Source organism: Lissotriton vulgaris, chromosome 3_1 (assembly GCF_964263255.1).
Source record: "Lissotriton vulgaris chromosome 3_1, aLisVul1.2, whole genome shotgun sequence".
NCBI lineage: Eukaryota > Metazoa > Chordata > Amphibia > Caudata > Salamandridae > Lissotriton > Lissotriton vulgaris.
In genome coordinates, this window is record NC_141689.1 from 1,157,264,046 (window position 1) to 1,157,286,383 (window position 22,338).

Genomic DNA, 22,338 nt, shown 5'->3' on the forward strand with positions numbered 1-22,338 from the left:
TGGTACTCAAAATAATGTAACAGCAGTAAGCAAAACGTTGCCAGGCGTCGACGTTTCGGTCCTTAATTGGTTAAAACAATCCATAGGACCATCTTCAGGACCATGCGCTGCACATATTAATCTAAAAGCCAAATATACATATCAGTGTCAAAACCTTGCCCTTAAAGCATCATCCACCCAGTCCAAAAAATATTTTGTGACTGAACCTGTGACACATGCTTGAGGTGTGAGACATAAAATGACACCCAACACCAAAGGAAACCATTATCCCATGTGCCAACACCCAAAAGCAAACTAATTAGAAGACATTACACACAAAAAACGGGGGGGCTTACCCAGGACCTCCAGCCGGAAGTCAAAAGGTTATGCACTGCATAAACCTCCTGTCTGAACAAAGAAATCACCATAAGTATCACAAGCTAATCTCACTTTCAAAGATCAACAAACGCCACATGATACTGCACCTACCCAAGAATGTAGATGTTATCTCTCAAAATTCAAATTCCAACTCCAATGATTCATGTGAAAATCAATGTAGACCAAGGGCGAGATTTCGACATTAGTCCGAGTCACTCGCAACACCTACAAATTGCAATGAAAAACCCACAAGAATCAGAACTACGACCCACGTCACATAGGTGTAAGCAGAAGGGTAAGCCGGCTTAGAAATCTACCCTCCAGCCCTAGCAGTATACTTACTTAATGGCGTTGGTGAGGAGGCCGTCGTCAACAACTTCGTATCGGCATCTCAACTGGAGAAGCGGCTACTTCCGCGTATATGCGTGCAGCGCGTGATGACGTCACACGCACGGGGCATGAATGAGCTTCAATGTCCGCGTCTGAGACGCAGGGACGTCCCGCGTCACGGGGACCATATTGATACAGTATGAAGCAGAAGTACTGCGCGAATCGCCCTAACTATGAATTACAGCTCTAATGTGGGGATCAGTCCGTGGAAGGTAAAACATATATAAATCGAAGGTGAATGAATAACAGCTTTCCACTTCCGGTTGTCAACAATGGAACCATCTTATGTTGATGTCCCATACAAATTCTATGAATGGGAACTCGAAGCGGGGCCAATAGACCAGTTGAATTAGCTACCATTATAACAGAGCTAAGCACAAAATTCAATGAGAAGTGGGCTCAACATACTCCACTTTAAGAGCACTATTTAGTATTGACGTTCTCCAAAGGTCATCTACTAAATGGAGCAGTATATATACCCAAACTCTTTCAGGAAAGACAAACCATAATCAGAGGGTTCAAGGAAACAAAACACAAAATGAGGTCAACAAAGGCCTTCGTTGACTCACATCATGGCCACAGTATGCCATTCAATAAGGGAATTTAAACCTCTGTCTACAGTGTCACAGGTCCAGATCCACTTATTCTCCCTCAAAGTGAGTAGGCGATCAACATTCTGGCAACGTTTGGTGCATTTAATGACATCAATTACAAACCACTGCATTTCATGGGGCATATGCAATTTTTTCTGATAGTGTTCTACTAGAGGGGCAGTTAAGACATTGCATCTTATTCTAGATTGATGCTGTAACACTCGTTTCTTTACTTGCTGTGTGGTTTTACCGATGTATGATAACATGCACGGGCATTGTATGCAATAAATAACATTCTTAGTGTTACAATTTGAGTGGTGATACAGTGTAATGTTTTTGCCATTCACAGTACAGTTTTTTAGTGTTTTAGTAGTCCCACATGCTGCACATGAGCCACATGGGAAATGCCCGATCACAGGTGGCAACCCCCATTGCGACTGAATAGTGTTGGGTGAGGGTTCATTATAAGCCCTCACCAGATAATCTCTCAAGTTTCTACCTCTTTTGAAGGCGAAACGAGGTAACTCCAATTGAGGTTCAACCTTACAGATAAGGTGCCAATTCTTCTTTATAATGGTTTTGATTTGATGGGATTCAGAACCAAACGTAGTAACACAGGTCAAAGGCCTTGTGTTAATCTCAGATAGGCTAGTCTTTTCCTCTTTTTTTGTCAGCAGGGCCTCTCGATCATAATACCAGGCCCGCTTCATAGCCCGTTTCACTAGTCTACGTGGATAAGACCGCATTATCAATTTTAGTTGTAGTACTCTTGCCTCGCGAAAATAATCTGCCTTCTTGGTGCAGTTGCGTCGAAGACGCAAAAACTGACCAAAAGGCAGATTATCGCGTCAGCTACGCGGATGATGACTCTCATATCTTAGGAGGGTATTTCTCGCTGTAGGTTTTGTATACAGCCTCATAGCTAAGATGTTGTTATCATTGTAAATGGATAAATCAAGAAAATTGATAGTAGAGCTGTCACTCTCTAATGTGAATTGCAAGTTGCTGTCTTGTCTATTAAGCCATTGATGGAATTCTTTAAGTGTGGTCTCTGTGCCATTCCAGATTAGACAGACGTCATCAATGTAACGTAAATAATGGCGTAGATTATTGGCATAGGGATTGTTGTTATATACTACCCTTTCCTCAAAGGTTGCCACGTAGAGATTTGCTATGTCAGGCGCGAAAATCGCGCCCATTGCCACGCCCTTAACTTGGCAATAGAAATCAGAGTCAAAGATGAAATAATTCTCATTTAGAGCAATTTTCGCACATTGAACTATAAAATCAGTGGGAACCTGGTGTGGTCGTATGCGTGTCTCCAAAGTGTCACTAATTATAGAAAGTGCATCTGCTTGAGGAATGTTTGTATACAAACTATTGATATCCATAGTTACTAGGATGTCGCTAGTTGAATCAAATGGTTGGCCTTCAAGTTTAGTGATCACGTCTCTGCTGTCTTGGGTATATGACTTAGTCAAAGGAACAAAAGGTTTCAAGAAGAAGTCGACATATTCCGCTAAGGGTTGGAGTATGGACTGGCATCCCGCCACGATAGGCCTACCGGGGGGGTTTTGACTGTCTTTGTGGATTTTAGGGAGCGTATAAAACGCTGGTATCACAAAATCCTTTTTGTTCATATAGTCAAATTCTTTAGTACTTAACCAAAGCCCATCCAGGCCTATGGTTGTTAGTGCTAAGATCTCTTTACGTATTCTCATTGTGGGATCCCCTCTAAGTTTTCTATAGTGTGTGGGGTTATTAAGCTGACATAGAACCTCCTTATCATAATCCGTTTTATTCTCCAGGATGATCCCACCCCCTTTATCTGCTGGCTTCACTATAAGATCATCCAGGTTGGACAGGGACTGTAGCACTACTTTGGCCTCTTTAGAAAAATTATGTTTAACATATTTTTTATTCTGAAACATTTGTTGGATTTCATTAAGTACAGCATTCTCAAACGTGATAAGGTCTTTTGGCATCATATTAGTAGGTGGAAAAAAGGTTGTGGGACACTTTAGACCACTGATGTTGGATTCAAATGTTGTTTGGGGATTTTCAGAGAAAAAGAACTTCAAACGTATAGTACGGAAGAACTTATAAAGCTCGACAAATGTCAGAAAAGCATCATTTCTATTAGTAGGGACGAAAGACAGCCCATGGCTCAGTATCTCCACTTCCTGTGAACTTAACTCATGTGAGGATAGATTAAAAATCGGAACAATGGCTAAACTCTGATTATTTAACATTTCTGTATCAGATTCTGGAGTTACCATTCGTAATAATTGTTCCGTGTTTGGCGGAACCCCGGGGTATACTGGTTCCTGTACCAACCCCTCCTGTTGTTCCGGGACCGACCTCTCTGATGTTGTGTACCCCTCCCTAAAAAAGGGGTGTTGGATCCTCTTCCTCCTCTATAGTTTGAACCACCACCTCGATGTAGAGTCTCGTCAGAACTTGAAGACCCAGTCTCGGAAAAGGTGATATGTCTGGGGACCTGATTTGTCTGGTTATTAGTAGACTGAAAAAAATCTTTTTTCAAGTAGGGATACGTCCGTTCCTTACTGTAATTTTTTATATCTTTTTGTAATTTTTCAGTTTTTTTAAAGATATTGTTCTTTTGAAAATCAGTGATGATAGTGTCAAGTTTTTTTAGAAACTCCTCAGTATCCGTGGCCACAGAATCTTCACGGACCTGTATCTGACATGCTTCCTGGTGTATAGCACTATACTTCAACGTCCGGGGTAGCGCGCACTATATAAATACAAATTACAATTCCATTAGCACATATGAGAACGCTTTGAAATACGTGAGCTCAGACTGAGCGCTGTACAAGAAGGATTCTTTTTTGTGCAACACACATCTTAATTCACATACTTTAAGACATCCTCATATGTGTTAATGAAGTTATTAGAACTAGAAGCCTGCGAGCCCACAAATTAAAAGGAATAGCCGAGCCAGAGTTGAGCCAAGTGTCTGCTCTGGCTCTAACAGCCTGTGCTCCAGCCAAACCTCAAAAATATTTGGCATGCAAATCATGCCACATAAGTCTTGCAAAAATATGATAAGGTGTCATTAAAAGGGTATTTCTTTAATACACCAAAGCTTTTCACCTTGCCACACCAGATTATATCAATGCATTGATAAGTATATGTTAAAAGTGAGAGTTTTTTAACATGAACTGAGCAACATTCGTGCCCCCGCTCTGATGACAATACTATTCGTGAACTAAGAGGCAAATTAGAGGTCATGTTTCTCTATATGAAGGACCACATTGTAATTATACATGGATCAAAATTGCACCAATTTACACCAATTAGTAAACAATTCCAAGGTGGAACCCCCCAAACCCAACTCGGAAATGTCCAGCTCATTCGCTTTGCTCGCTCGCTCATCAAAGTGAGCTAATTGGTCTTATACCTCACCACTGTCAAATTCCACCAGCCGCCACTGCCCCAGGTTAATGGTAGATACCAGGTTTGGTATATACCCGACCATATTCCTCACAGCTTTAAATGAGGGCCTTACAAACTGGAGATATACAAAGAAGGGTGATTTAGTGGATTGTCATCTTGGAGAGTTGCGTTTTGAGAAAGAAGAGAGCATCATAACTTTGGATTACCAAAGGGGGCTTTTCCAGAAATTATGATACATAACCTCGTCTCTGCTTTTAGAAAGAGAGAGTGTCTAGTTTTCAGATGGATAATGAAAGCTGCTTGGACTTGCACCCACTCAGACAATTTTATCACATCCAGATCAATAAATCTTACAGGCACACTGACAATCGTTTTACTCTTTTACTATTTCTGTGTTTGTACATCCATGTCAGACTTCATCCCAGCAGGTTGCACTGACCCATTACACATACATGTTTGACACTTATTTTATTATAGAGTTTTATATAGCTCAAACTTGACCCGAGGGTACTTGGTATCAGAGCGCTTTACACGAGCACCAGTTGTGTTAAACGAAGACATATTCATTTTTGTTAGGCACGGGGATTACGCGATTTTCCCAGAATCACAGGATGTTGCGTGTCCTTGCCGAGACTCAAACTTATTTCCCCAGATTTGAGGTTGACCGCCCTAGCCGTTTGGCCAGCTTCTCTTGATATTTGGGACATCTGACCATGACTTGTATGTATGCACATCATAAGGTTGTGTTGGAAACATTCATCCGTGGCATGTACAGCATAAATGGAGATGCACAAATTTTAGAGTGCTACGACCATTGCTGGGTGTGGGGAGGGACCATGGCTTACAGTAGGCGGATCCATACATTGATCACAATGCCTCAGTGATGTACTACATTCAGCATACTTTGTACAATTGCCATGGTTTTCTCTGTCTTTTTGCCTCTGACCTCCTGTTTTTGACTCTCTGCTGCATTTCATTTTTGCTAGTTTTGGAACTGGGACCACTTTACCGCTGCTGACCAGTGCTACAGTGGAAATGAACCCTGTCTAAATTGTAATGGTGTTTGGTTTCTCCATGATTGACATATTTGCTTTACTAGTAAGTTCCTAGTACAGTGCACTGTGTGTGCCAACGGCCTGTAAATCAGATGCTACTAGTGGGCCTGCAGCACAGATTGTGCCACCCATAAGAGTAGCCTTGCAAATAAGGTCTCAGGCCTGCCACTGCAGTGCCCGTGTGTGCAGTTTGAAACTCCCATTTCATCCTGGCAAGTGCAACCACTTGCCAGGGCCAGCCCTTCCCTTTCATTACAGGTAAGGCACCCCTAAGATAGGCCCTCAGTAGACCCATGGGCAGGTTACAGGGTATTTAAAACGTAGGACATGAACTGTTGTGCTTTACATGCCCTGGTAGGGAAATACTGCTAATTTTGTTTTTCACTACAGCAAGGCCTATCCTTCCCATAGGTTAGCATTGGAGCTGACTGGTAACCTCTTACAAGTGCATCTGCCAGTTGGGAGCTGATAGGAAATTGGAGTTATTTGTCTCTGGACTCATAATTTAAAAAATACATTAGTAAAGTTGTTTTCTAAATTGCAGGTCTGAAAACGCCATTCTATAAACTTGACATTTTCTTACTTTAACCATTCTGTGCCCCTGCCTGTCTCTGACGACACGTCTGGGTCTGGGTTAGGATGACAGCTGGGCCGTTTGTGCATTCACTCTATACAGTCACACAAAGGAAGCTGAGATGTGCCCTTCATATCCTGATGGCCCACTACCCGGGTGATGGGCTTCCAGAGCTAGAGCGGTGGGAGGAGTTGACACTGACACCTGAATAGTGCTGTGCCTGTGCTCACACAAAGAAGTCTCCACTCCCTGTAGTGTGTGTGGAGCCAGTCAAAGGCTGAAATGGGTATAAGTACTGGACCTCTGAAACCCTATACTCTGAACACTTTTAGGATGATGAGATTCTGGCAGGTAGAAGAGCTGGATTGCTGTCAAGAGGGAGGGACTGCTACTCTGCCTGTTGCTTTGTTGTGCTAGCCTGCTGCTTGCTGCTTCTGTCCTGGGAGTGAAAGGACTGGACTTTGCTTTCCACATTCTGCTTCTAAGGTTCTGCAAGGGCTTGATTTGCGCTTGCCTCCTGTTAAGAAGTCTCAGGGTAATCACAGACTTCACCTGCAATCACCTGGACTCTGCTGCTGTGAGTCCTACTCTGCCAAGTGGTGCCAAATCCAGTTCCGGGGCCCTTTGAAGTGAGTTCTGGTGATACAAAGAAGAAAATCTATGCATCAACTCCAAGCGTCATTTGGAATCGGCGTAGCACTGCCAAAACTCGACACATCGCTGCTGCCTAAACTGGAGCGTGGTCTGCGCATACAACGCAGGCCCCAGCTTTTTGTCACAGTACTTCCAAAGAACTGCCTCTGCTTGAGTCTCAAGCACTACATCACTGAAGTCCCTAATGGATCGCCCCTGACTCCAATGCAGCGCCTTCAATGCTTTGGAATCGACGCAACGCGACTTGACTTTTGATGCATCATCACTGGCTGCCGTTTTTTGTTTGACACAACACAGCAGACGACACATCACCTCCCCTTTAGCAGTAAAGAACTAATACATCACCTCCCCTGTAGCAGTAAGGAACCAAACGCCTCACAGCGTCTTTGGTTTTTAATGCATCTAAGGTACCTTGACCTTATCAACTGCAAGCATTATTTTTAAGAACCACAACTTTATTTAATCTTTGAAAATTCATATCTAAACTTGTGTCTTTTGAATTTTTGTCATGTTGGATTTATTTTGAGCAGATACATATTGACTATTGTTCTAAACTGGTGTGGAGTCCTTTTGTTGGGTTTTCGCTGTGTTACTGTGTGTGTGTGTGTGTTTTCAAATACTTTGCACATTGCCTCTGGGACAAGCCTGAGTGCTCTCTGCCAAGCTACCAAGGGGATGAGCAGGGGCTATCTTAGGTGCGTAACCTACTTACTCTGACCAGAGTGAGGGACCCTACTTGGACAAGGTGCATACCACTGCCAACTATAGACCGGAGGCCTCACTTACAAATAAATGACGGGACACTACAAACGCTGAACCTCACCTGGGAGCCGCCGAGCTGCCGAGATTAGCCTGCCCTTACCCCCCGTGGGTACCGCCGCTGCCGCTTCCCGCCACTGCTTGCCGCACACGCTTCGCGGGTAGAGGCGAGGGGCAAGAGCTGATTGGCCGCCAGCAGTCGTCAGGAGGAGGGAGGAACTAACTGGCTGCAGAGGGAGCGCGCTAGCCAATCTTCCTACAATTAAAGCTCGACCCTCACTTCCCCTCCCATGGTCTGATCACTTTCTCATCCCTTTTATTTGGCAAACCATCATAAATACTGGTCATATACCAATCCCGAGAGAATGTGACAGACTATGGTCCAGAATATCTTTTGAATGCTGGACACAGGAGTTATTACGCTCCGCTCCGCTAGCAGACCCTGACCCCGTGATAGCTGACGATAACTTTACCAGTTGGCTTACCTCCACCTTGGATATAGTCGCCCCTAAGAAAGATCTAAAGAAAAAAAGTACCACCTTTAAATCACCATGGTACTCGCAATAACTCAGGAACCTAAGAAAAATCTGCAAAATTCATGAGCGTAAATGGAGGAAAAAATGGGACCCTCTCATTAAGGAAGAATACAAATTAGCGATGAGGACATACAAAGCTGCGCGAAAAGCGGCCAAAGCCTCCTTCTTCGATAAAAAAATCAAAACTGCCTCCAACTCATCTCGAGAGACTTACAAAATAGTCAAAGAGCTCCTCAAAATACCCAATCCCCCCTCGAATCAGCAACCCACAGTTGCCAGATGCAACCAAGTAGCTAATTTCTTTCAAAACAAAATTTCTAATATTTTGCATTCACTCCCACCTAAAGCTGATAACAACCCCCTGGACGCTCCATCAGCCCCCATTACCAGTCCAACTCTGGACAGCTTTAATCAGCTGTCCAATGAGGACTTTTTGAAAGCCCTCTCAGACTTGAAAAGTGGCTCCCCCAACGACCCAGCACCTATCCGCATCCTAAAACAAGTCGGACCTACCATTGGAAACACGCCATTGTCAAGGCATTACAGAAAAAAACAGGCATGGACCCCGCAGATCTGACCAACCTCCGCCCAATCTCTCTCCTACCAGGCTTAAGTAAGATTGCAGAGAAGGTGGTCAACCAGCAACTGTCAGCCTTCCTTGAAACCAACAATCTCCTCCGTCCCTCACAGACAGGTTTCCGTCCAGGTCAGGGGACTGAGACAGCTCTCCTGAAAGTGGTTGAGGAGGCCAGATGCATCTTGGATTCGGGAGGATCGGTCCTACTGCTGCATTCGATACGGTGGATCATATAACTCTGATACAGCGCCTCCTCAGTTTAGGAGTGAGGGGCACAGCACTTAGCTGGCTCTCCTCATTTCTAAAAAACAGAACATTTCAGGTCTGCGAAGGGAATATGCGATCCGATATCCTTCCCCTCCAGTGTGGGGTCCCCCAGGGCTCGTCATTGAGCCCTACACTTTTTAGCACATACATGGCCCCCCTGGAAGATGTGGTCTCTCCTTTTGGGATAAAAGCCGTCACATACGCTGACGACACCCAAATGATCGTATCTTTCTCACTGGAAGAGGACAAACTTAAAAACCTCCACGACTGCTTAGAAGGAATTCATGCCTGGATGTCAATCTCAAGGCTCAAGCTCAACGGCTCGAAAACTGAGCTTATGCTGCTGGGAAACAAAATATCTTCTCTTCCCTCTGCTATGTGGCCAGCATGCCTAGGACCCCTCCCACAACCCAAGACGGAACTCAAAAGTCTGGGTTTCTGGCTTGAACAGGACCTCTCTTTGAAAACGCAGGCCAAAAAAACAGCAGGTACGTGTGTGGGGTTACTGCGTTCCACCAGAAAGATCCTCCCACTACTCCCGGTACCCTCACAAAAAATGCTCATTCAAGGTCTAGTCTTATCAAGACTAGATTACTGCAACGCCCTCTTTTTGGCTGCCCCAGAATCTACGATCAATATTCTTCAAAGAACACAAAATGCCGCTGCAAGGATCCTCACAGGGACCTCCCGCAGAGCCTCAGCCAGACCCGCTCTTAAGGCCTTACATTGGTTGCCAATCCGCGAAAGGGTCAAATTTAAAGCCCTTTGCACTACTCATAGAGCCATGCAAAATCAAGGCCCCCAATGTTAAAGACCATGATCTTCCCATACAGACCAAACAGGCCACTACGCTCAGCCCAAGGTCATCTGGCCACAGTCCACAGGACCAAAAAAGCCCGAACTGGAGGACGTCGCTTCTCGGTCACAGCCGCCTCCACCTGGAATGCTCTGCCATCTCATCTTCGTTCCGAGCCCAACTATTTGAAATTCCGGAAACTACTCAAGACACACCTTTTCCCGCAATAACCTTTCCTAATTACCCCCCTGCTTCTATTCCCAGAGGTTTTGCAATCTCAGCGCTGGGACGCTCACGGGCAGCCATGCGCTATAGAAGTCCCAAATTTCATTTCATTTCATTTCAGCAGGGACTAAGAAGACCAGGAGTCCCTGCGCTGCACAGGTGTGCACAGCCGCGCCCCCAGCGAGACACGCCCACCCCGCCTGACCAAGCTTCAAAAGGCGTGTGCTTCCTTAATTCGGCGGTTCACTAACGCTGAACCTCACCTGGGAGCCACGGAGTTGCAGAGCTGCCGAGATTAGCCTGCCCTTACCCCCGAGGGTACCGCCACTGCCGCTTCCCGCCACTGCTTGCCGCACCCGCTTCGCGGGTGCCGCTTCGCGGGTGCCGCTTCGTGGCTAGAGGCGAGGGGCAAGAGCTGATTGGCCGCCTGAAGTCGTCAGGAGGAGGGAGGAACCAACTGGCTGTAGAGGGAGCGCGCTAGCAGGGACTCAGAAGACCAGGAGTCCCTGCGCTGCACAGGTGTGCACGGCCGCGCCCCCAGCGAGACACGCCCACCACGCCTGCAACGCCCCCTATTTAACATCACGCCTGACGCTCAGCGGGACGCGAGCGGGACGCCGAGCGAAGCCCGGGCAAAGGGCGGGCAGTCTGTGGCAGTCAGGGGCTGACAGAGGCTGGGCTGGGTCACGTCCCTAACATCTTGCCTACGCTTCTGGTAGGGTGTGTGACTGTGGAAGAGGGAGTATACCCTACGATGTCTACCCGCTCTGGGAAACTGCTAAGGTCTGAGGGAGGAGAGGCTGGGAGTTCCACAATAGGAACTATGGACCGTTTCATTACCAGAGTAGCTGCGGTCATCGAGAAGGAGATCGTGATGACCGAACGTCGCCTCTCCGAGGTCTATTTACCTACCAGACGCTCCTCCCTTGGTGCTGTGGCTCAGGCCTTGACTCCAACATCGGAAAGGGCCCCATCAGCTGACCCCATAGATGCCACTGTTCAGCCACGGTTGTCGGCTATAGGAGCAAGTATAGATAGACTAGAGAATCTTGCCGACCTATTGCCTGTGGTGGCTGGCACTGAGACAGGGGAGGTTACGATTTCTCAAATCCCATCGTGTCCCGCTAGTGGGCAGACCTCCCCTCTGTTACATCAGGCTCCCGTCACGGAGTCGTTACCGCCCAGCCAGCCCCAAGGCACTTCCAAACAGGCGAAAAGGAAAAGGGTCATGAGCTCCCGCAAAGGTAGTCACACCGCACTTTATAAGCGCCCAAGAAAGCAGGGGCTAATGGGATTTGGGTCAAAAGTTGAAAATGTCTTAGCTCCAACTCACAATGGGAGGGTAGGGGAGTCTCAGGGTGCGGGAACATCCTCTGACATGCCCAGAGCACTTTCTAAACCCCACGATAGTACAGCTGTCACCCTTGAATCTGATTCCCTCAAACCAATTAAGGACCTGATTAAAACTCTAATTGTCCCGATGATTGACCAACTTAAGGGTTTGGGGGCGAGAGTAGACAAATTCGAACAATCCACCCTAGATAATTTTTTCTCACTTAAGACTCTTATTAAACACCAGTCTAGAGCGAGTGAGGATCCAGTGGGTAGGAACACGGGAAAAGGACTGCCTCCAAATCCTGTCCAAGTGCAGGCCGCTCCGAGTTCAACCCTTCTTCCCGAGGTAACTCCCGGCAGGGATTCTCCCTTAGTCCCCCTGGTCCCTCCCCCTCCTAAGCCAGGCCCTGTCCCTTGTACTACTCACAGAAAACCAAAGCCCCCTATGGTCTCTAAAAACCAGTCCAATAAACCATCTCAAACAAAATTACCGGCTGCCGTGGGGTTGGTCAAGAGCAGTCAAACTGCTCAGCCGAATGCTAACACCAAGGGGGCTGGGACAGCATCGTCAGCTAAGGTTCCTAGTTCCAACTTGGCACCTAATGCTGCCGCATTAGTTCCCCCAAAGGTTACCACTCGGATTCCCCCGGTTAACCTCCCCCCTGATTGCCATCCCTATGTAGTAGTCCTTGTTAATGTCCCACCATTGAAGGAAAATCAGCCTGAGACGCATCGGGGTCTAAAAAACAAGTGTCTCCATTGGTTAAAAGCAAACAAACCACTCCCAATAGGTATGGATGGATTAGTTCTTGGTGTTCGAAGGGTTGGTTGGGTGGGCCAGGGCAAAAAGCGGTTGGAGGGTGACTGTATTATTATTAATTTCCAGGATAGCAGAGTGGCAGAGATAATCTGTGGCCAAAAACATGATGTGGATGGTCCTGGTGTCAGAGCAGTGGATTTGACTTATTTCTACCCTAGGCCTGCTGGCAATCCTCTTAGGCCTGTAAATGGGGAAACTTGCGTGGGCCCTTGGGGAGCCCCGCAACATCCTGTGGCGCCCCTCTTCTTTCCCCAAGCCGGATGGCCGGAGATGATCTGGGGCTCCAGGGGACACTGACTCGAGGGTGGAGGTGGGACGATGGTAGGGGAGTTGAGAGAGTTTTTGCCCCCTCCCATGGTGCAGCCCTTATCCCCGCCCCCTACTGAAATCCATTTTACATTATTAGATGCACCGGGAATGATTGAGACCTTAGACACAACTGGACCACCGGTGGACTTACAGGAGGTGTCCCCTTGTCAAGACCTTGTGTCCGGTAGCGTCCCAGCTGTGACGGACCCAGTGTTTATGGTTCTCAGCTGGAACGTAGCTGGAATTACAAGGAAGTTGACATTGCCCGACTGGAATACATTGGTGGACGAGCACTCCATATGCATTTTTCAGGAGACATGGAGCATGGATCCCATTTATAGGGTGGGTTACTCTGCCTTCTCTTTCCCAGCAGTTTGCTCAAAATCCGGGAGGGGACGCCCCTCTGGCGGCCTCCTTATCTGGGTTGCTGCCTCATTGAATTGTAGGATAGTGGAGCATCAGACTGGTTGTCCGGACCTCCGAAATATTACCTTGAAGGACTCCAGGGGTCGTGCCGTTCTAAATATCTATAACATTTATGCACGAGGCACCAAGGGGGGAAGGCAGTCCCCTACAATTGCCCTTCTGGAGGGTCTTTTAAGATCAACCCCATATAAGGCTTGCACCCTGGTTGCCGGTGACATTAATTGTACATTCGAGCCCTTAGGCTCAGATGTCTCCCTGGACCAGGACGAGGAGGACGCTAGAAGGGGAATTCCCGCTCTAGAAATAGCCCCCATAAAGAGGTAGACTGAGGTGGCCCTGCAGGTGTACACCATCAGTATGGAGTTTAACTTGAGGGCTCTTAATGGGAGGTCAGAGTCAGATAAGGGGGGGGCCCATACCTATAATAGGCCCAATCACACATCAAGAATTGACTACATCTTGCTTGATGTGTGCTTGTGGAACTCGGTGAAGGACATGGTTGTGGTCCCCTCAGTAGAGAGTGATCACAACTTGCTCTCCCTCACCTTAGACTTTTGGTGGCTAGCCGGTAGGGGAAGCTTGGTCCCCTCCTCCTTAGCGGAATTGGGTGAGTCGCAAGTAGCATTGTGTGGGAGGAGAATAAAGTGGACAAAACTGATCCTCTCGGAGGAGAAGGTTGCAGTAATAACGCAACTGTTAGCCCAAGCACAATGTAATCTGGGGACCAGGACGGGAGGGATGGGGATGGCTTGTGGGGTTTTCTGTACGCTTACCAAGGCCCTAATTAACTTGTTCACTGCTCCACCAAGTAGACGAGGGACCTAAGATAGACAGGTAAGAACTAAGGGATGGTATACCCACACATGTAGGGTGACAAAAACTAGACTGGTAGAGGCAGTCAAATCTAAATCTCAAATGAAGATCAGAGAGGCTAGAAAGGTTTACTCTAGGACGCTCCAAATTGCCAAGAAGGACTGGGATGAAAAATTCTGGGAGGATCTATTGGCCGCCAGTAAAAGCAAGGACGCAAGAGGGTTTTGGAATTTGGTAGGTGCCCGCAACAGACCCGATGACACTCTGAGGACATGTAACATCCCTCCCCAGAACTGGTCGAAACACTTTGGGTCCCTTTATGCTCCTGTAGAAGGCCCCTTAAATAACCCAGCCCCCGCCCCGTCTTGTTAGGGGAAGTCACTTTTGATTAGGGGTGGGCGGCCAGCTACGCTCCGTGCACGGAGTGTGCGTAGTGCCGTCTACTCTGCATTTTGCGTAGCGGGCGTAGCCAGGCGGCACTACGCACGCTCCGCTGACGGTGCGTAGCCGGCCGCCACCCGCCTCCCTTCCGCCCTCCCTAAATACTTCAATAAACCGCTAAAAAGCTTTTAAAAACACTTACCTTGTCCGCCGCGTCCCCGGGGCACCCTCTCGCCGTCCCTGGATTCGCGCCGCCATTTCAAATACTAATGCGCATGCGCGGGCGCCCGCGCATGCGCATCAGTATTCGAAATGACGGCGCGAAGCCAGGGACGACGAGAGGGAGCCCGGGGACGCGGCGGACAAGGTAAGTGTTTTTAAAAGCTTTTTAGCCGTTTATTGCAGTATTTAGGGAGGGCGGGAGGGAGGCGGGCGGCGCGTAGTGGGGCTACGCGGAGTGCGCGGGTGGGCGTAGTTTTGTGCCCACTTCGCGTAGCTCCGCGTAGCCCCACTCCGCACATTACGCCCAGGGCTTCTTTTGATCTGTTTACAGGTAGGGAGGTAGAGGAAGTTATAAAGTGGGTAGCACTACGGAAAGCAGCAGGACCGGATGGGCTTCCGGGTGACCTCCTGCGTGCATATCCATCTGACTGGGGCATAGTAATCGCTGCCCTCCTAAACGACATCTTGAAGGGTGGCCCTGTACCGGATTCATGGAAAGGGGCGGTGGTTGTCCCCATTTATAATAAGGGTTGTAGAAATAGCCCAGGGAACTATAGGCCAATAAGCCTGATTAATTCCATGCAAAAGGTGGCAGGAAAGGTAATTTTGTCAAGGATCCTCAACTGGGTGGAGGAAAATAGAGGGCTATCTGACTTCCAGGCGGGGTTCCGCTCAGGAACGGGGACCATTGAGCAGGTCTTCAGATTAGCACTCCTAAATTGGAAAATCGTGGAACTAGGCAAGGGCAGTCTTTACCTGGCCTTCATTGACCTGAAGACTGCCTTTGACCTGGTACCTAGGGAGGAACTTTGGAGGGTGCTTCAGGGATTGGGGCTGCCCCCACACATTCTATCCCTACTTATTAAACTCCACACCAGTAATTATGCCCAGGTCCGATGGGGGAATAATGGGGAATTAACGGATAGGATACCGGTCTGTAGGGGAGTCAGACAGGGTTGCGTGCTAGCTCCTACACTCTTTTCGTTGTACGTTAATGGTGTGGTTGAGCATCTCCAGCAAGAACCAGCGGATGCACCCTGTCTGGGGGGAGTAAAGATCCCTACTCTGCTATTCGCAGATGATACTTTGCTTATTTCAAAAATTCCCCAGGGCCTACAGAAGCTATTGACTCGCTTCCAGGACTTTTGTGTATCCAGAGGTCTGGTTATCAACGTGGACAAAACCAAATATTTGATTTTGCACCCCCCAAGGAAATTAGGAAGCCCCCCTGTTTTGAACACCGTCCCCTTGGAGAAAGTCTCCGAATTTGACTACCTAGGGCTTCGCATAACGGACAACATGAACTGGTCCGCCCATATTGATAAAATGGTATGTAACCACAAAAAGGTAGGAGGTGCTCTGCTTAGGGAATTTCGAGCATCACCGAGGCAAGTGGTGAGTCCTGCAATTGAGATCTATAAGGCCAGAGGCGTAACATCAGCTTTGTATGGGGAAGAGTTGTGGGGCCACTGCAACCTGGAGTCCCTATCTAAGGCTGAAAAGAAATTTTTGAAAGATCTCCTAGGCCTTCCCTTGAGTACCCGACAATCCCTGTGCTCCTGGACATTGGCTGTAAGAGTATCAAAGACCAGGCTCGCCTTCGACCACTGCTTCTTTGGTCCCGCATATGGAGGGTCCCAGAGCTAAAGTCCTATGCCGACGGCCTGACAGAGGTAATGAACATGGGAGGTTGGGCCAAGATCAAGTGGCTGAAGGACACTAAAAATCTTTTGGGGGAGTTGGGCCTGGGGGACTGCTGGTCTTCAAAATCTGCTCCACCAAAGGCGGTCCTCAAAAAACTTTATTGGGACTGGGTCTCTGGCAAACTCATCAGGAACCAACACCATTGTAATGTGACCGCATCATTTTTGGAATTAAAGGATGTGGCTGTTTTTGAACCCTTCCTGGACTTAATCACCTTGCCAGCCGATAGGGCCCTGTATTTTAAACTCAGGGTAGGCACGCTTCCGATCGGGGCCTTTGTATCAAAATGGAATGGTGCTCATTGATCCCCCTTCTGTGCCTTTTGTCCATCTAGGCCAGAAACGCTAGCACATATATTTTTTGAGTGCCCGGACTATACTAAACCTAGGAGGCATTGGCTTAAACCTCTTTTTAAACGCCTGGGAACACGTAGGCACTTGGTTGCACTACGTATCTTATTGACTGATACCGCCCCTTTAATAGTCTGTGGTGTTTCGAAATTTTTAAAACATTCATGGTTGATTCGCTGCAAGAGACTGTCAGTTTCAATTTAATCCACTTTTAGTTAATTTATTGGGTCATTCCCATTTTTATCTGTCTTAGTACTTAAATGTTGACATGCATATTACTGTTTTAAAAATGTGTTACTTGTATGTATGCTTTCAAGATATCTTGCATATCGAATAAAAGCTTTCAACCAACCAACCATAAATGACGAAGCACTGCACGTCATTTTGCTGCATCGAGCGGTGTCATTTTAAAAGCACAGAGATGCGTTGTATTAACAACAATACAATGCATCTCTGTGCTTTCCCCTGTGCTGGCCTGCATTTGGCTGCCATGCGCCAGTGCAGGCACCATTGGGTCATGTTGCATGGTTGCCAGAATTGCGGGATGATTGTTTTGGTGCAGGAAGGGACGCTTTTCTGCACACAAACAATCTTTGATTATATTTGCAGATGCAGCATCATAGAAAAAGGAAAATCAAGGAGAAATATAAGTGTGTCACGTAGTTGCGCCCCTCCTAGTCCTCCCTTGGGGAAGCATAGGATTGTGAAGCATTACCTGCTTTACAAAACCTTGTAAATCTGGGAATGTCAGGTTCCATGGATGAGTGAAGGAACACCCACAGCAACACCCATGGAACAACCCTTTCATGCAGAGTAATATTTATAAGGCCATGAAAAGTCACGCAGGGTGACTTTACGTGGCCATGTAAATATGAGCAGGCACACTGCGCCGCCAGAGCATAAAAAAATTAAGCAATGGCTCGTAAATGTTGCCACTCATTTCTAGCAATTGTTTCCAATAATTTGTGCTAAGTCTATTTTCAGTTGATGGCTGACATATATTCACATTATGAGGTTGTATTGGTTACACATTGTAATGGCATACATAGGCATTATCAGGGCAGGAAAGGAATTAAGTAATGTGTAGGTTAACTCCTGCATAACTAGGGAAGTGTAGTATGATTTGGAATCCTCCTTTCCTCTTTATATCTCCTCATTCGTGGATGTGATCTTCTGAAAGAGATAATGGATACTAGAATGGGAATTCGTAAATGACAACAACTCCTGTCTGGTGCCAGGTGTCCCATACACATACTGTTTTACTGTCCATTTCAATCTGTCTGGCCCTGTCCAAACTCCAGGGGCTTTGGGAGTCAGTTTGAGCACTAGGCACCTATCACTATCATGGCTTCCTCTGTCAGTGCTCAAAATATTTGTGCTAAAGGTCATGAATGATGAGGGGAAACTCTGCTGTGCTTAGGTAGAGGAGTTGAATGTTGAGTTAAATCAACCGAGACATGCACCTATAGAAAAGAAAAAGAACAGAAGAAGGAGGGAAAGATAATACAGGGAAAAGAAAATATACAGGAAGGAAGAAAAAAATAAAGGATGGGAGGAAAAGACTTAAAATTCTAAAGAGTAAAAGAGAATGATGGACACAGAAGGAATAAAGAAATGGAGAAAGAAAGGGATTAAGAAAGACAGCAGCAGTTAGTAAAAAGAAACATACTGGAGGAAAACAGAAATAAGAAAGAAAGGCTGAAGTATGAGGGTGAAATAATAAAGGTGGTATCGATGTAAAGAAAGGCTAAAAGAAATAGGAAAAGGCAAACAAAATAGGAAAAAAGAATGGGAGAGTGGTACAATAAGGGAGTAAAACATGGAGGAAGCTACACAGAGAAAGTAATAGAAAGAAAGCAATATGAGGAGTTAAAGACATAAAAAATAAGAATAAGAGAGAGATAGGGGAGAGCATAAGGTGAATAAATGAGTGAAAGTTTTTTTTTTTGGGGGGGGGAGAGTTTTATATAGCACAAACTCAACCCAAAGGTATTACAGCACTTTACATGATCACCAGTTGCGATAGATGGACACATTAATATTGTGAGACACGGGGAAATTAAGTAATTTGCCCAGAATCACAGGATGTTAGGCATCTCTGCCAATACTGGAACCCGGTTCCCCAGCTTCGAGGTCGATAGCTCTATCCGTTAGGCCACATCCTCTCCCAAGATCATGGGATAAGCATGGGTTGCAGAAGTTAAAAGGTAGCAAGAGAAACAGAAGTCAAAAATAAGGTAGACAAAAAGGTGCTACCGGCAGGGCCAAGCAGAACAGGTTTGGTTTGAGACAGATAGATGTCTAGAGCAACAGAAAAAGTAAAGAAACAAAGATGATGCATTGGAGAATCACAGGTTCATGGTTAAAGAAAAAGGGACAGAGTTTGGTGGGAAGGGTACTTCGTTGCAAATGCACCAATTGCAAACTTCATTTAGAGATGAATGGCCCTTATGTATTCCATCGACGGAGCCCTCTTTGTCTCCCTAGACAGAATACTTCCTCCAATGACCTGACATAGTAGGGGCTTTCGAAGGAATAACATTAAATCATCTACCCTATTTAGGGTGGCAATGAGCAGTACGAAACAAACAATAATGACCACCACATCCTGGAAAAAAGATCCCAGGGTGTGGGGAGTCTAGTTTTATAATTATTATTATTATTTTTTTTATAAACAGACTACCACTTTGAGAGTTTATTTATGGAAAACATAAATATTTCAAACGTTTGATGGATGGTTGTCAAAATTGACAGTGACTATCCACCACAGCTTTAGCTCATTAATAGGAACTGCTCAGATGGTGGTTCCTTTCAGTTCACAAAAAGGACTGCTGGGTCGGCCAAACTCTCTCCGGCCCATAGTCTCACTGAAGCAATTGAGAAAATTAGGCAAATGTTTACCCTACATTTCCTCCCAGAAACGTAATTTTCTAAACTGATCAAAGCTCCTGGAATCTGTTAACTCATTGCATACTCAAATGAAGATTTGATGCCGGTGGCAGAAACATTATGTGATCACGAACCCCAAATCCCTAGCTTCCGCGCTGTAAACATAGGTCACCTTTATTATATGTATGCATAATGCTGAGAATCAATCAGTGACTCAGTGGCCATTGCACTTTTTTCTATCTCAAATCATAATTTTTGTTTCAGAATCGCAGAAAGTAAGAATCCAACCTTCCCAGTTGGTGGCTATGTAGTTTCCAGTGCTGGATGGACAACTCACTCCATTTCTAATGGCACCGGTCTGACCCCTTTGCTTCCAGAGTGGCCAGAAAAGATTCCAAAGTCACTGGCTCTTGGAATGCTTGGCATGCCTGGGTGAGTTACAATGCTATAATTTCTATTACTATTTATTTTTTTATTGAAATTGCATTTTGAGTACTCAAGACATTACTTATCTAGTTCTTTATTTAGTGCAGAATACAGCCTATGCTGATGTGGTGAACTATGAACATTATAGAAAAGACATCAACGCCTCAAGAGTCATCACCAGTCTCAAGATGCAAATGAATAAATCCTATAATGCAAACTATATATATTGCCACAAGGTAGTTCTAATTAGATCTGCTTTTTCATGTGTGTTTTTTTGGTTTACTAATGACATTGAGGAATATTCACAAAACTTGCCCCGAAAAAAGTCCATCCACATCAGCTATTTCCTAGAAAAGTTTGGGGTAATCCATTGAGCGGGGGTTGAGAAAAAGGGGGTCCCATAATACAAAATACCCATGCATTTTCTATAGACCTCTTTAGACAAGGCTATAGCAAACACTGCTGAACTGAATTACACCAAATTCAGCAGGAAGCTAGATCTTGGTCCACAAATTGAGCTGTCTGTAATCTGCTGTAAATCTATTCAGTACTTTCTGAGATGTTAAGGTTAAATATGTAGATTTTTGAATGGGTGCGCTCAGGAAAGTCTCTGACAATCACGCAGAAGCACAAATGTAAAAATATTGGGGCAGATTTACAAGCCCCATACACCACCAGTACGCCACTTTTTGTGACGTACTGAAGGCGTATGTTACTTCTCCATATTTACAAGGACAGGTGTCCTTGTTAATATGGCCCCTTTACATGCAGCACTTTGTGTGAAAAGGGCGTTCCATGGGTGTTGCTGTGGGTGTTCCCATGCAACACCCATGGAACAAGGCACATTTCCAGATTTATGAGGAATCATAAATCTGGAAGTACGTCTGAATGCTACTCGTAGCGAGGCGCAATGAAAAGAAATGTTTTTAGTTCTCCTGTTTTTTCCTATTTCAATGCTTGCTGCATTCTACAGCCCCTTCCTGCACAAAAACAATATCCCCAGGACGCAAGCATCCTTGCACCATGGGTCAAGAGTGCCTGTGCATGGCAGCAGTTTGTGCACCAGCGCAAGGGAGAGCACAGGAATGCAACATATTATTGTAAATATGTTGCATTCCTGTGCTTCAGAAGTGCCGCAGCGTGGCAAAGCCAAAGGGCTTGCGTTGCTGCTCTGCTGCACTTCCTTGTAAATCTGCCCCAGAGCGTTCTGATTGGCCCAGGGAGCATTATTTCCCATGGGCCATCTCGCTCCAGTAGGAGTCACACTCTCGTGAGAGCTACCACTTTGATTGGCTGCCAGCAACATGAGGAAAATGTTCAGACTTAGTACCCTGTCCAGAAGCAGTAAAAAAAAGATATATGGGGCAGAGTAGGGATCCCCTGATCCCCTAGGCTCCATGAGAGGGGGACCAAGAGTGACCCCAGGGTCCAAAAAAGAAAATAAATGGCAAAAAAATGCTGCAAAACTCTTGCGGGATCAAAAAAAAATAGCGGGCGGGCTGCATTTATTTATTTTCACGCCGGGGAGCCTACCCTCGGGTTGCATTTATTTATTTTAACGCCAGGGGAGCCTACCCTCGGGCTGTGTTAAGAAATGTGAGGGTGGCTGATTGGCCCCTCTTCCTAAGTCATTAGACGCCAGGGTGAGCCTGTCGCAGGGGGTGGTCTTATTATTTATGGGGAGGGGGGCCGTGCGGCCCCTTCCTCACGACTCGAGTGGAAACCAGTCTTGGCGCCAAAAATGCACAGAATAGGGATGGGGACCACTTGGCCCCCCTCCCTGGGCCAGAAAAGGCCCCAGGGATCCCAAACAAGGGCCGATTCCTTTAAGGAAGTGGGTAGCTCCCCCGGGGATGGCTCAGCAGCTATGTCCCGGGGTGCCAACCTATGGGACATAGTGGTTTCCATGCCCCATTCTGAGCCTGGAGAGACCCCAGGGAAGCCAACCCCGGGGCTGATTCCTTTTATGGAAGGGGGGCCCTCCCTGAGCCACTAATGGCCCTGGAGAGCCCAGGGGCCTTCTCAGCAGCTATGTTCTAGCGTGCCCACCTCAGGGACATAGCAGTTTCCCTGCCCACAGCTTGCTTGACGGAAGCATTTTAAAATCTCTCCCCAAGTAGAACAAACACCAAGTCCTCTCTCAGCTGGTGGGAGCTTTAAAATGCTCTCGCCTACTGGGAGCGGACTTTAGATCTGTTTCCCTGATCTCAGTGTTGAGGTAAGGGAAATTGATCTAAGGCCTTATTACGAGTACGGTGGTCCATAGGGCCATCTTACTCGCGGTGGTGGTCTGACCATTGCCACACTGCTGGTCCGCCCGCAATATTATGAGTGTAGTGAATGGACCAATCCTGCGGTGGTCGAGCAGTAGTCAGGAGCAGGAATATACTGGCAGTGCAGTTGCGGCACTGCCGAGTATATTCTGAGTTGCCCTTTACAGCCCTTTTCACAGCGGTGAAC

At 46.5% G+C, this 22,338-nt stretch overlaps 1 protein-coding gene across 4 annotated transcripts in view; it reads left to right on the forward strand.

Annotated features, from left to right (window-relative positions):
* The window catches only part of LOC147727609 (prostaglandin reductase 1-like), a 336,086-nt gene that overhangs the window by 209,792 nt on the left and 103,956 nt on the right, over positions 1–22,338 (forward strand). For 3 of the 4 annotated variants that reach the window (XM_086961643.1, XM_086961644.1, XM_086961641.1), the window contains exon 5: positions 19,717–19,884. The exons of the other annotated variant lie outside the window; for it this stretch is intronic. In XM_086961643.1, the coding sequence (XP_086817769.1) occupies positions 19,717–19,884 (168 nt within the window). The remainder of the gene's footprint in view (positions 1–19,716; positions 19,885–22,338) is intronic. 4 annotated transcript variants of the gene reach the window in all.